Consider the following 13,807-nt stretch of genomic DNA (forward strand, 5'->3'; position numbering starts at 1 on the left):
GAAAAAACCTTGACATTTTAGCATTCCTCAAGTTTATAGTAGTCCTTTAGATATATTTTAAATTTCTTCCAATCTTCTTCTGCAATCTCTTTCCCCTGGTCGCGGATTCTGCCAGTCATCTCAGCCAATGTCATATAGTCCATCACTTTCATCTGCCATTCTTCCAAGGTGGGGAGATCTTGTGTCTTCCAATACTTAGCGATAAGTATTCTTGCTGCTGTTGTTGCATACATGAAAAAAGTTCTATCTTTCTTTGGCACCAATTGGCCGACAATGCCCAAAAGAAAAGCCTCTGGTTTCTTAAGAAAAGTACATTTAAGTACCTTTTTCATTTCATTATAGATCATTTCCCAGAAAACCTTAATCTTCGGGCATGTCCACCAAAGGTGATAGAAAGTGCCTTCAGTTTCTTTACATTTCCAACATTTATTGTCAGGCATATGATAGATTTTTGCAAGCTTGACTGGGGTCATGTACCACCTGTAGATCATTTTCATAATATTTTCTCTTAAGGCATTGCATGCCGTAAATTTAATCCCGGTGTTCCACAACCTTTCCCAGTCAGCAAACATAATGTTATGACCAATATCCTGTGCCCACTTAATCATGGCTGACTTAACTGTTTCATCTTGTGTATTCCATTTCAACAGCAAGTTATACATTCTTGATAGATTCTTAGTATTGGGTTCTAACAGTTCAGTCTCTAATTTTGATTTTTCCACCTGGAAGCCAATTTTCCTGTCTTGTTTATAAACCTCCATTATTTGATAATAATGGAGCCAATCTTGTACCTTAGATTTCAATTTTTCATGACTCTTTAATTTCAATTTGTCTCCATCCTGTTCCAGAATCTCACAATATTTTGGCCATCCGACCTCCATATTGACTTTCTTGTATGCCTTAGCCTCTAAAGGTGACAACCATCTAGGGGTTTTGTTTTCCAACAAGTCTTTATATCTCATCCAAACATTAAACAGCGCTTTTCTAACAATGTGATTTTTAAAAATACTATGCACTTTGATTTTGTCATACCATAAATATGCATGCCAACCGAATGCATTATTGAAACCTTCTAGATCCAAGATGTCTGTATTCTCGAGGAGCATCCACTCTTTCAGCCAGCAGAACGCTGCTGCTTCATAGTACAGTTTTAAGTCCGGCAGGGCAAATCCCCCTCTTTCTTTTGCATCTGTAAGTATTTTAAATTTTATTCGAAAATCGATATTTCCTAGTCCTTATGCACATTGGATCTGCAATATAATGTCAGCTCAAATATTAGGAAACAGTTAGCACATTAACATCAAGCCCAGCTCTAATTATGACCTAAATTTCTAGCCCAGTGTATCATTGCAGATTTTACCAGTTTTATTTTGTTTCCCATTCTAATAGTATCTCATACATTTTGGAAAGTTTTTTTAAAAAATTGTTCAGTAGTACCTAAGAGACCAACTAAGTTTGTTCTGGGGATGAGCTTTCGTTTGCATGCACACTTCTTCAGATTGGACAATTTTCTACCTGAAATTTGGGAAACACTTTTTCTTTCCTCGCCATAATATCTCTTTCAAACTGTGAACTTTCAGTCCAAAAACCTCTCCCTTTATCTTGTCCAAACAAGATGATTTGATGGTATTGAAACCAATCTGCCATCACACCACCCACCTCATCCTGTTTATTCAGTTTTATTTCTTCTTCCGAAAAGTCCAAAAGATCTCTGTAAGTTGCCCATTGCTTCTTCCGTATTGCATTTTTTAAAAAGCTGTTGCTTTTGTGGGTGGAAGCCAAAGAGGTGTTTTTCTTTCCAGCGGGTTATTATATTTATCCCATACTGTAAAAAGGATTTTCTGAATAACCTGATTCATAGAGCTCTTATGTGTTTTAGTTTTATCCTGCCATAAATAAGCGTGCCAACCAAACATATTCTTGTTTGATGTTTAGTCGTGTCCGACTCTTCGTGACCCCATGGACTAGAGCAGCCAGGCACCCCTGTCCTCCACTGCCTCCCGCAGTTTGGCCAGACCCATGTCTGTAGCTTCGAAGACACTATCCAACCATCTCGTCCTCTGTCGTCCCCTTCTCCTTGTGCCCTCCATCTTTCCCAACATCAGGGTCTTTTCTAGGGAGTCTTCTCTTCTCATGAGGTGGCCAAAGTCTTGGAGCCTCAGCTTCACGATCTGTCCTTCCAGTGAGCACTCAGGGCTGATCTCCTTCACAATGGATCGGTTGGATCTTCTTGCAGTCCATGGGACTCTCAAGAGTCTCCTCCAGCACCAGAATTCAAAAGCATCAATTCTTTGGCGATCTGCCTTCTTTATGGTCCAGCTGTCACTTCCATACATCACTACTGGGAAAACCATAGCTTTTACTATACGGACCTTTGTTGGCAAGGTGATGTCTCTACTTTTTAAGATGCTGTCTAGGCATCTTAAAATATTTTCTTACGACCTTTGTTGTAAGAAAAAACCTGTTCCTTTCCCCTTATGGGGTATCCAAGAGCCCATATAGTCCTTAAGTGGGTTCCATATTGGTAGGAGAAAATAACAGAGGCCAACCAGAGTATATGGAGAAGCAAAGTGGCTAGTAAGCCTGATCTTTATTGCAACAGTGTCCCCCCCTCACCACAACCAGGAGGGAGGTGTGCACGGCCTTATATAGTCTTTTGAAATTGCCCACCCAAGACCACCCCCCAAAATATCATACAGAAGGAGAATGTCTACAGCAGGAATACATCACAGGAGGCAGTCTACAGCAGAAAACCTGTCCCCAAGGATACCTGTTAATGGTCACTGACTGCATTACCTGGGCAGCCTGGGCATTCTTTTGTGATGGTAAATACTTTAGTTCCTGAATCCAGGTCACAGGCCCACCCTGTTCATCCCTCCTTAAGGCAGTATTTGTAAGCACAAAGACAATGGGAAGGCTTCCATTTGCCTCCTTTACTGCAGAGGAATATTTGAGTACGTTTCCCAGCACATTCAAAGTGTTGGTGCTGACCTTTTAAGCCCTAAACGGCCTCAGTCCTGTATACCTGAAGGAGCGTCTCTACCTCCATCGTTCAACCTGGACACTGAGATCCAGCGCCGAGGGCCTTCTGGCGGTTCCCTCATTGCAAGAAGTGAGGTTACAGGGAACCAGACAGACGGCCTTCTGGGTAGTGGCGCTTGCCCTGTGGAATGCCCTCCCATCAGATGTCAAGGAATTAAGCAGCTATCTTATTTTTAAAAGGCATCTGAAGGCAGCCCTGTTTAGGGAAGTTGTTAATATTTAATGCTTTACTGTTTTTAACACTCGATTGGGAGCCGCCCAGAGTGGCTGGGGAAACTCAGCCAGATGGGCAGGGTAGAAATAATAAATTATTATTACTATTATTAGTAGTAGTCTGTGGTGCTCAATGTTTAGGTATAGTAAATACTAGGATTTAATTAGAACTTGTGTGTTATAGCAGGGATATGCCCAGGCTTCAGCATACAGGCAACTCTCCGCAAGCCGTGGGAGCCCAGCGCGGGTTCCTCCTACGTCTTGCGGAGATCTGCGTGACGCCTGGAGAGCGAGAGCGACCCCCCTCGCTCTCCAGGCTTCAGCGAAAGCCTGCATTCGCCCCATAGGACGCACACACATTTCCCGTTCATTTTTGGAGGGGGAAAAGTGCGTCCTTGTCAGTGTTTGTAAAAAGCAAAAAAAAAAAAAAAAGAAGAAGGAAAGGGTTCTGACCTCCCTTTGTCTCCTCAGTCTCCTTGTCGGCACAAAAAGAGTCCACGAAAATATTCTTGCAGAGTTTTATTCTTAAAAGTCTTTGTGCAAAACACGACTGAATAACTATACACACCAGCACCAACCAACCAACCAACCAACTAACCCAAACACCAGCCTCAGCAACAAACTAACATTTCATGCTGACCCCGCTTTATTCGCATTAAAGAAACAGCGGCCATTTTAGCCGTGACAGTCCTATGGGGCGAAAAATACGGTACTTAACACTTAGCTTCTGTTACACATTATATCCACATAAGTCAATAGAAAAAGTATAAAGAGATGATGTTCCCTTTGGGAAATTTGGTTTTGGCAACCGCAAAACAACATCCTTGAAATCATATTATATTTAGAAATGACTTTGGCCACGTAGTAAACAACAGGTTTTTTCTTTTCAAATTTAATGAGTTTAGAGTTTATTGTACACTAAGCGGGGCACTTTTATACATATCAATGCGTCCCAATGTCTTAGTGTATCAAAGTGCCCCAACGGACATTTTCAAAAATCTAACAATTGTTAATAAAGCCACTGAACTTATTTGAAAATCACCTGTAATCCTGATTACTGAGTGGAATAACTTACCTTTGGTATTTTTAAATCTTTTATTTTTAAATAATATTTATTACTTTTAAACCTTACAAAAAAGAGAGAAGAAAAGAAAAAAAAGAAAAACAAAAGAAAGAAAAAACAATACAATACAATATATAAACAATACACAACACGACATTAACACATTAAACAAAACAACAACAAAAACAATTCAAAAAGAACACACATCATACCATCTCAATACCCTCTCTTTTATTCCCTTGTTTCATCGACTTCCTCTCACCTCCCATTTCTATAAATTATTTCAGCAAGTCCTTTCCATCTTTCTCTATTTTCTGTCATATAGTTATCTCAACATATTTTAACCTTATTTTCCATTAATACTAAAATACGTATTTATGCTTAATTCCTTATAACATTTCTACTAAAGCCATATAATTTCATTCCAACATTTTCCTAACACTCATTAATTTTACATTACAATGGTGCCTCGCAAGACGAAAAGAATCCGTTCCGTGAGTCTCTTCGTCTTGCGGTTTTTTCGTCTTGCGAAGCAAGCCCATTGACGGCTTAGCGGATTAGCGCTATTAGTGGTTTAGTGGATAAGTGGCTTAGCGGCTTAGAAAAAGGGGGGGAAGGAAAAAAACCCCGCAGGAACTCGCAAGACATTTTCGTCTTGCGAAGCAAGCCCGTAGGAAATTCGTTTTGCGAAGCAACTCCAAAATGGAAAACTCTTTTGTCAACTCCAAAATGGAAAACTCAAGTCCAGGTCCCAGAGGTCAATAAATCCCTGCATGAAGGGATCTATGCAACTTTCCTTCTCCAGTCCAAGTGGGGCTCCAATCCTCAAAATCTGACTTTCCCTAAATTCAATCATAAAAGGCATCAACTTGTAGTCATCAAATTACATGTGTAAGGCTGGGGCTCTCTCCCTGTCCACTTGTGCTATTTTAGGTTCAACAACGACAACTTTCTCCCCCGCCTTCTCTACAATTTGCCATGTCAAAGTAGATCCCTGTATCGATTCCTGAATAGTTTCTGTATTAATGTTCGCTTTTTGTCCAAAATTAGTCACTCTTTGTCCCAAGTTATCAATTTCTATAGTCATCACATCCGTCTTCTTATGGAGCTGTTCCAGTGAGTCATTTATCTTACATAATGCAACCACTAAGGCTTCTTTTGTCAACATTCTTAACAATCCAAGGTCAGTCCCAGATTCTCACAGTTTTTTATCTTGCAGCTGGAGATCCCCCAGCTCAACTCATGTTACTCATGTAACAATTTCAAAAGCTTCTTCTAGAGGGAAACAATTTCGATTTGTATCAATCCTTTTAAGCACAGTTCAAACAATAAAGTTAGTTTCAATTTTCAGTTACTTTTACTCCTTTTTAAACGCAGAGGGAGACAATGGAAACAATGTATTTCTCTTATTTAACTGGCTGTCAACGAACGATCTATTCAGATTCAATGGGCAATTCCAAAACGTCGGTCTTACTAGCAGACCGTTTCCAGGTTCAGAGCGGTGGTAATTTGACTTTCTTCACTCTCTCCTGCAGGCTTACACGATCCAAAATTTCCCCCCTCTTCTCCTGCTTCCAAGGGGGGTTTAGTGATTTTAACCGATGGAAGTTTAATCCTTTACGGAAGGCTTTCCAAGACTTGCAGCCTCTATGCTTCAGTCTATTTACAAAAAGGGGAGGCGGACTTCCTTTTTGAAACCTCCCCGTTTCGGTGCCAAATTAAGACGTTTAAAGATCCAATTTTCCGTTCTACTCACGGGTAATTGTCTTAGAATCAAATTGTCCACAGGAAAAAGTCAGCGCTCTCCAGCAATAGCAATGCGGCTTCACTCCGTGAAAGAAGCAGTCAATTCGAAGCACCGCGCCACTCACCCGTCGCTCCAGATCCCCGAAAACAGGTTTCCCCGCGAGTAGAGGAGGCGCAAAAGGTGCCAGCCGAATCCCACGTTCACAGGCTTCTCCCGTCTGTGATTTTTAGTGGGTCTCCGCCTTCGCCGTGGCGGCCAGACCCAGATTTCCACAAAGCAAGTTCCTCCCAATCAGAGGAATTCAGCCATTACTGGAGGCGCTAACCCTTAGTGTATCAAAGTGCGCCAACGGACATTTTCAAAAATCTAACAATTGTTAATAAAGCCACTGAACTTATTTGAAAATCACCTGTAATCCTGATTACTGAGTGGAATAACTTACCTTTGGTATTTTTAAATCTTAACTAAATGACGTAAAAAAGTGTTGGAACACTTTTACATTTCACATAATCTTTAGATGGTCGTGCTAAAAACACACCTACTCTCTTCAAATGCCAACGGCTAACTGGCGGCCAGCGCAGTCGCAACTCTTCTACTCACACATGCATAGGCACATTTGGGTGATGTCGCGACACGAATATCATCTCTTGATATTGAAATATTGGTGTGTCAATGTCCCCCTTGCGTCAATGTGCCCCACCTCCCCCATTCCGCATTTTCAGAGGAGGGGGGGAAGGGGAAAGTGTGTCCCCCCAGATAAGACTCCCATCCTCCCTGGCCATGGGCCATCCTTGCTTGGGCAGGTGGTACTTTGAGTCCAACCACAACTGGAGGACCAGAGATTTGTGGAAATAAATCTTTGGGTCCAGGCAGCGCTTCCTCGGCGTAGGCTCTGCTGACCTGGCCAAAGAAATGCAGAGTAGCAGCGGTCCTGCTTCCGTGTGAGATAAAGGGATAAATCAAGTCCAGAGACAGTCCTTTCTTATCTCCAGTAGCTTTATTTACAGAGTAATAAATCCATCAGACACCATCGGAAACTTCGGCCATTTCTCTGTGCTTTCCAAAAGCACACTCACAGCAGCTTCTAAGCTGAGCTGCTTCTCTGTCCGTTGCAGAGACAGATCTGAAGAGCGTCAGAACAACATCCTGTGATGCACTTCTCTGCATCCAGCTCCTCCCAGATCCAGATACAGGACACCACGGAGTTTTAACCTTGTCAGTTCCAAACTCCACAAGAGATGCCTCAACTCAGCACAGAAGGTTCCTCTAGGGCGCAGTGTTACTTGGGAGTTGGTGGAACTGGATCTTAAGGGTTCTTGAGACATTTCCAAGGGATTATGATTGGTATCCAGACCCTAACACTATAAAGCCAAGGTGTCCACACTGAGCAGTTTATCAACCCTGCTGGCCGCTGGGGAAGACCTTCTGAAGGAAGTGGTTTGCCCCCAATGTTAATTCCTTCCTTCCTCTGCTGCTGCTGCCCACACTAAAGGAATGTCTGGATGAAATCCCAGGGATGTCTGGCTCCTATTACAAAGAGATCCAGTTGATATTCTAGAATAAAGTGTGGCTAAGATTCTGAGTCACAATCATGGCTGAGAAATACAGCCAGGGAATATGAAACTGATTTGAAGATTGGTTTCTTCTTTACACATTATTATTATTATTATTATTATTATTATTATTATTATTATTATTATTATATTACATTCAGGAGGACACACCACGGGTTTCCTTCTTCTTTCTTTTCTTTCCAACAATCATAATTATAATTATAATTATAATTTATTATTTATACCCCGCCCATCTGGCTGGGCCTCCCCAGCCACTCTGGGTGGCTTCCATAGAAACCAAAAATACAGTAAAATATCACACGTTAAAAACTTCCCTGAACAGGGCTGCCTTAAGATGTCTTCTGAATGTCAGGTAGTTTATCGCTTTGACATCTGCTGGAAGGGCGTTCCACAGGGCGGGCACCACTACCGAGAAGGCCCTCTGCCTGGTTCCCTGTAGCTTTGCTTCTCGCAATGAGGGAACCGCCAGAAGGCCCTCGGCGCTGGACCTCAGCGTCCGGGCAGAATGATGGGGGTGGAGACGCTCCTTCAGGTATACTGGACCGAGGCCATTTAGGGCTTTAAAGGTCAGCACCAACACTTTGAATTGTGCTCGGAAACGTACTGGGAGCCAATGTAGGTCTTTCAAGACCGGTGTTATATGTTATTGGCGGCCGCTGCCAGTCACCAGTCTAGCTGCCGCATTCTGGATTAGTTGTAGTTTCCGAGTCACCTTCAAAGGTAGCCCCACGTAGAGCGCATTGCAGTAGTCCAAGCGGGAGATGACCAGAGCATGCACCACTCTGGACAGTGTTATTCACCTTTAATACTCACCTTTTTCAGTGTAACACATATTTTTATCTTGTGATATTCAGATGAAGAGAGGTATAACAATTTAATAAATAATTCCCAGTTGGAGCAGAGCTAGAATATCCGGAAGCCCTTGGCCACCCAGGGCAAAGGAGGCAGAACAGTGAGAGAGGCCTGGACAGGGAATCTCCGCTAAGATAAGCCAGTGTCAGGAGGCGGGTGCGAGACCCGGTGGCATATAATTATTATAAATCATAATAGGGGTGGGTGTCTCAATCTGGCCTTCCCAGCAGTCAGGCTCCAGCTGCTTTCCTTCTGCATCTCGAGCTCTCTCCATTCAAGAATGCAAGGCTGAGAGATGGAGGTCCAACCCCAAGAACATTGTCCCACTGAGCACTCCTTCAACCGGCCACAAGCACCAAGCCTTGTCACTAGACTTATATATGGGTCTCCCAAAATGGTCAGTATGGACCTCCTTAGGCCAAAGGGACTGTGCAGGTGATTAATAAACATCTAGAGGTCGAAGGGGACAAAATGTGGTCCAAGGGGTGGAGGATTATAGTGCAACGAATGAAGAACTTCATGATGAACTTAGGACCCTGATGAATATTGGCTTCATGGAACATAGAGCAGCTCCCTTTCCTGTGATAAACCATTTTTTATCAAACGTAAAGCCCACAGTTAAACTGTATTCTAAGATAATGCTGCTTCATTAATGCTTAATTAAAGGTTAGGAAAGGCTGATGATGCATTACCATTATTTAACATTATTTCATCTGTCTTTCCGAAAAATTTCATATGGAGGACAGGAAAGAATGTACGAGATGTCAAAATAAGAGCAGGTGCTAATTGATGTGTGTAATATTCCTTTGTTCTCTTCCTAGGTTTCCTTTCGCCCCGCTCCTCCCTGTTGAAAGAAGACAATGGAGAAGGCAGTCAAAATTCTGGAGGGCCATGTCCAATGGAAATAACAAAGAAACCATATAAATTCATGGATTGTGAAAAGAGAGAGGAGAAACAATTTGAAAGTATGGAGTGTGGGACGAGTTTCACTGACAGTGGAACACTTGGAAAACATCAACGGACTCACACAGGAGAGAAACCATTTAAATGCTTGGAGTGTGGAAAGAGCTTCAGTCAGAGTGGAAACCTTAGAATTCATCAACGGAGTCACACGGGGGAGAAACCATTTAAATGCATGGAGTGTGGAAAGAGCTTCAGTCAGAGTGGAGACCTTAGAATTCATCAACGGACTCACACGGGGGAGAAACCATTTGAATGCATGGAATGTGGAAAGAGTTTCACTCAGAGTGGATACCTTAGAATTCATCAACGGACTCACACGGGGGAGAAACCATTTAAATGCATGGAGTGTGGAAAGAGCTTCAGTCAGAGTGGAAAACTTAGAATTCATCAACGGACTCACACGGGGGAGAAACCATTTGAATGCATGGAGTGTGGAAAGAGCTTCAGACAGAGTGGAGACCTTAGAATTCATCAACGGAGTCACACAGGGGAGAAACCATTTGAATGCATGGAGTGTGGAAAGAGCTTCAGTCAGAGTGGACACCTTAAAATTCATCAACGGAGTCACACTGGAGAGAAACCATTTAAATGCATGGAGTGTGGGAAGAGCTTCAGTGAGAGTGGACACCTTAGAATTCATCAACGGAGTCACACAGGGGAGAAACCATTTAAATGCATGGAGTGTGGAAAGAGCTTCAGTCAGAGTGGAGACCTTAGAATTCATCAACGGACTCACATGGGGGAGAAACCATTTAAATGCATGGAGTGTGGAAAGAGCTTCACTGAGAGTGGAAACCTTAGAATTCATCAACGGAGTCACACAGGGGAGAAATCATTTAAATGCATGGAGTGTGGAAAGAGCTTCAGTCAGAGTGGAGACCTTAGAATTCATCAACGGACTCACACGGGGGAGAAACCATTTGAATGCATGGAATGTGGAAAGAGTTTCACTCAGAGTGGATACCTTAGAATTCATCAACGGACTCACACGGGGGAGAAACCATTTAAATGCATGGAGTGTGGAAAGAGCTTCACTGAGCGTGGAAAACTTAGAATTCATCAACGGAGTCACACGGGGGAGAAACCATTTGAATGCATGGAGTGTGGAAAGAGCTTCAGTCAGAGTGGACACCTTAGAATTCATCAACGGAATCACACAGGGGAGAAACCATTTGAATGCATGGAGTGTGGAAAGAGCTTCAGTCAGAGTGCACACCTTAGAATTCATCAACGGAGTCACACAGGGAAGAAATCATTTAAATGCATGGAGTGTGGAAAGAGCTTCAGTCAGAGTGGATACCTTAGAATTCATCAACGGACTCACACGGGGGAGAAGCCATTTAAATGCATGGAGTGTGGAAAGAGCTTCACTGAGAGTGGAAATCTTAGAATTCATCAACGGAGTCACACAGGGGACAAACCATTTGAATGCATGGAGTGTGGAAAGAGCTTCAGTCAGAGTGGGCACCTTAGAATTCATCAACGGAGTCACACGGGGCAGAAACCATTTAAATGCATGGAGTGTGGAAAGAGCTTCACTACTAGCGGAAACCTTAGAATTCATCAACGGAGTCACACAGGGGAGAAACCATTTCTGCTGCTCCAGAGAAGCGGACACGGAGCAATGGATCCAAACTACAAGAAAGAAGATTCCACCTAAACATTAGGAAGAACTTCCTGACAGTAAGAGCTGTTTGACAGTGGAATTTGCTGCCAAGGAGTGTGGTGGAGTCTCCTTCTTTGGAGGTCTTTAAGCAGAGGCTTGACAACCATATGTCAGGAGTGCTCTGATGGTGTTTCCTGCTTGGCAGGGGGTTGGACTCGATGGCCCTTGTGGTCTCTTCCAACTCTATGATTCTATGATTCTAAATGCATGTAGTGTGGAAAGCTTCAGTCAGAGTGGACACCTTAGAATTCATCAACGGAGTCACACAGGGGAGAAACCATTTAAATGCATGGAATATGGAAAGAGCTTCACTACTAGTGGAAACCTTAGAAATCATTAACGCACTCACAGGTGAGAAACCATTTAAATGCATGGAGTGTGGAAAGAGCTTCACTGAGAGTGGAACGCTTAGAAAGCATCAACGGACTCACACAAGGGAGAAACCATTTAAATGCATGGAGTTTGGAAAGAGCTTCAATAGAAGTGGACACCTTAGCAAACACCATTGAGCTCACAGAGTGAAAACCACTTACTTATATGGAGTGTAGATAGCTCTTCAATCATGATGTTCTTACAAAACATCAATGGACTCACAAGGAGGAGAAGCTTTAAGAGTTGAAACCCAACAATCTACCAACAAACTGAAAAAGCAGAAATGATTTGAATGGAAGGAGTGTGGGAAGTTCTTCTATTACCTTATATGTATATAATTTTATATGCAATTTGTTTTTATATGGAATTTATTTACAAATTGCTACTTTCCAGATACACATTTATTTCATACTTGACTTCCTCTCCATGGTTTCCCCATAGAATTTTTAAATTGCTGCATATTTCAGATATTTACACCTTACCTTTTCCACACTCTTCTCCAGCAAGTTTTCAACTGTTGTTTTCCATTCAGCTCCTACTTGTGTTTGTACATGTTTACAAAAATTCTTTAAATATTCAACAAAAGGTTTCTACTCCTCCTTAATGTCTGTCTTGATCTCTTATTTTCATAGTTAAATTTGCCAATTTGACATATTCCATCACTTTTAACTGCCGCTCTCTTGATCAAGTGTAGCTATCTCTTGATTTTGCCATTTTTGTGCATAAAGTACTTTTGCTGCTGTCGTTCATCTGTCTTCATGGAACATTTAACCCAGTTATCCCTAAAAGAAATGGTTTCTTCAGGAGCATCACCCTAAGTAAAGTAATTTTCTCCCTAGTTATAATTCATCTGGTTGGCTGAAAGCCACAAAGATGTTTTCTTTTCCAACAAATCCTTATACATTTCCCAAGCTCTTTATAAATTCTTCCTAATTACATAATTAATTACAAAAAAGGTATTTGGTATTTTGCCTTCTTTTGAGATACCTTTCTGCAGTGTTCTGTCTTAGTCCAGTGATACTACTCCATTAAAATCGCCCATAATAATTATATTTCCAACATAAACCTCAGACATACTTTCATCCAATAATTGGAAGAAATATTTCTTTTTCCTCATTAGGTGCGTCAGCTCCTACCAATAATATTTTTTTCTCCTTCACCATCACTTTCACTGCAAAAAGATCTGTTTAGAGTCCAGTTTGGAATTCATATATAGTACCACCCCTCTTTTCTTTGTTTTATCTGAATTCCTGTCCTAGTCCTTTATTTACCAATAATCATTTTTGTTGTTGTTTCCTTGTGAAAATATGTGTAATTTTATTTCATTTGGTTTTGTTGTTCAAACCATTCACATTCAATGAAAACAATTTTAAATCCATCATTGAATCCTTTAAACAGTCTTAAGTCCCCTTTCCCCTTATCAGCTATCTCCCTCCTCCAGCTCGTCTAGTTTGGATTTGATATCCCGCCTTTCACTCCCTTTAAGGAGTCTCAAAGCGGCTAACATTCTCCTTTCCCTTCCTCCCCCACAAGAAACACTCTGTGAGGTGAGTGGGGCTGAGAGACTTCAGAGAAGGGTGACTGGCCCAAGGTCACCCAGCAGCTGCAGGTGGAGGAGCGGAGACGCGAACCCGGTTCCCCAGATTACGAGACTCCCGCGCTTAACCACTACACCACACTGGCTCTCTGATGCATCCATCTCCCAGCTCTTTTTAAAAATATATTTCCTCTAGAATGCCTCTGTTTTTATTGGCCCTTGCCATCTTTGTTTCTTCCCTATGTACATAAAAAAGTTCCCTTCCAGGAATTCTCAACTAAAGGGAATTGAATTCTTCTTGAGCGCATCAGCCAGAAACTTATAGCTGGTTCTTTTCTTCAGCAATTTTGAGCATTGTAATCAGTTTTTCTGGTAGTGTGTTTGGAGTTCTTGATCTTGAGTTTCATAAAATCAATCAAACTCCTGGTAGTTTATTTGCTTTTGCATAAGCTGATTTCACTCTGAAAGCAAGAATCTCCATCAAGTCGGTTTTTTCTTTCTTTCTCCTCTTGTTTCTCCTGCTCTACTTTGGTTGAGGGTGTCTTCCTCGTCTGGCCCATAGTCAAGTTCTTGTTAACACCCAACATTTTTATAGCTTTCCACTTTAGGCAGAGTGCTCCGATGTTCCAGTAACCCCAGAGCCTTATGGGGGGGCTATACCCACACTCTCTCTCCCACCTCCAGGGCACCTGTAGTAAAGTTAGTACTTTGGCCAAGCGGAGAGTGAGGCCTTGTGGGAAACCAGCAAGAATTATGGGAACTAGGTCCTGTTGCTTTA

General features: G+C 42.1%; 2 protein-coding genes across 2 annotated transcripts in view; both read left to right on the forward strand.

Moving 5' to 3' along the window:
- LOC309526254 (uncharacterized protein) overlaps positions 1 to 12,942 on the forward strand; it is a gene marked incomplete at its 3' end in the record, with an annotated part of 151,122 nt that extends 138,180 nt beyond the window's left edge. Inside the window, exons 5-6 of the mRNA XM_082212166.1 lie at positions 9,313 to 10,068; positions 12,917 to 12,942. Of these exons, the coding sequence (XP_082068292.1) occupies positions 9,313 to 10,068; positions 12,917 to 12,942 (782 nt within the window). The remainder of the gene's footprint in view (positions 1 to 9,312; positions 10,069 to 12,916) is intronic.
- LOC309525776 (uncharacterized protein) overlaps positions 1 to 13,807 on the forward strand; it is a 55,526-nt gene that overhangs the window by 4,186 nt on the left and 37,533 nt on the right. The gene's annotated exons all lie outside the window — the stretch shown is intronic.

The sequence above is a fragment of the Podarcis vaucheri genome (assembly GCF_965113315.1).
Source record: "Podarcis vaucheri genome assembly, chromosome: 2".
Classification (NCBI taxonomy): Eukaryota; Metazoa; Chordata; class Lepidosauria; order Squamata; family Lacertidae; genus Podarcis; species Podarcis vaucheri.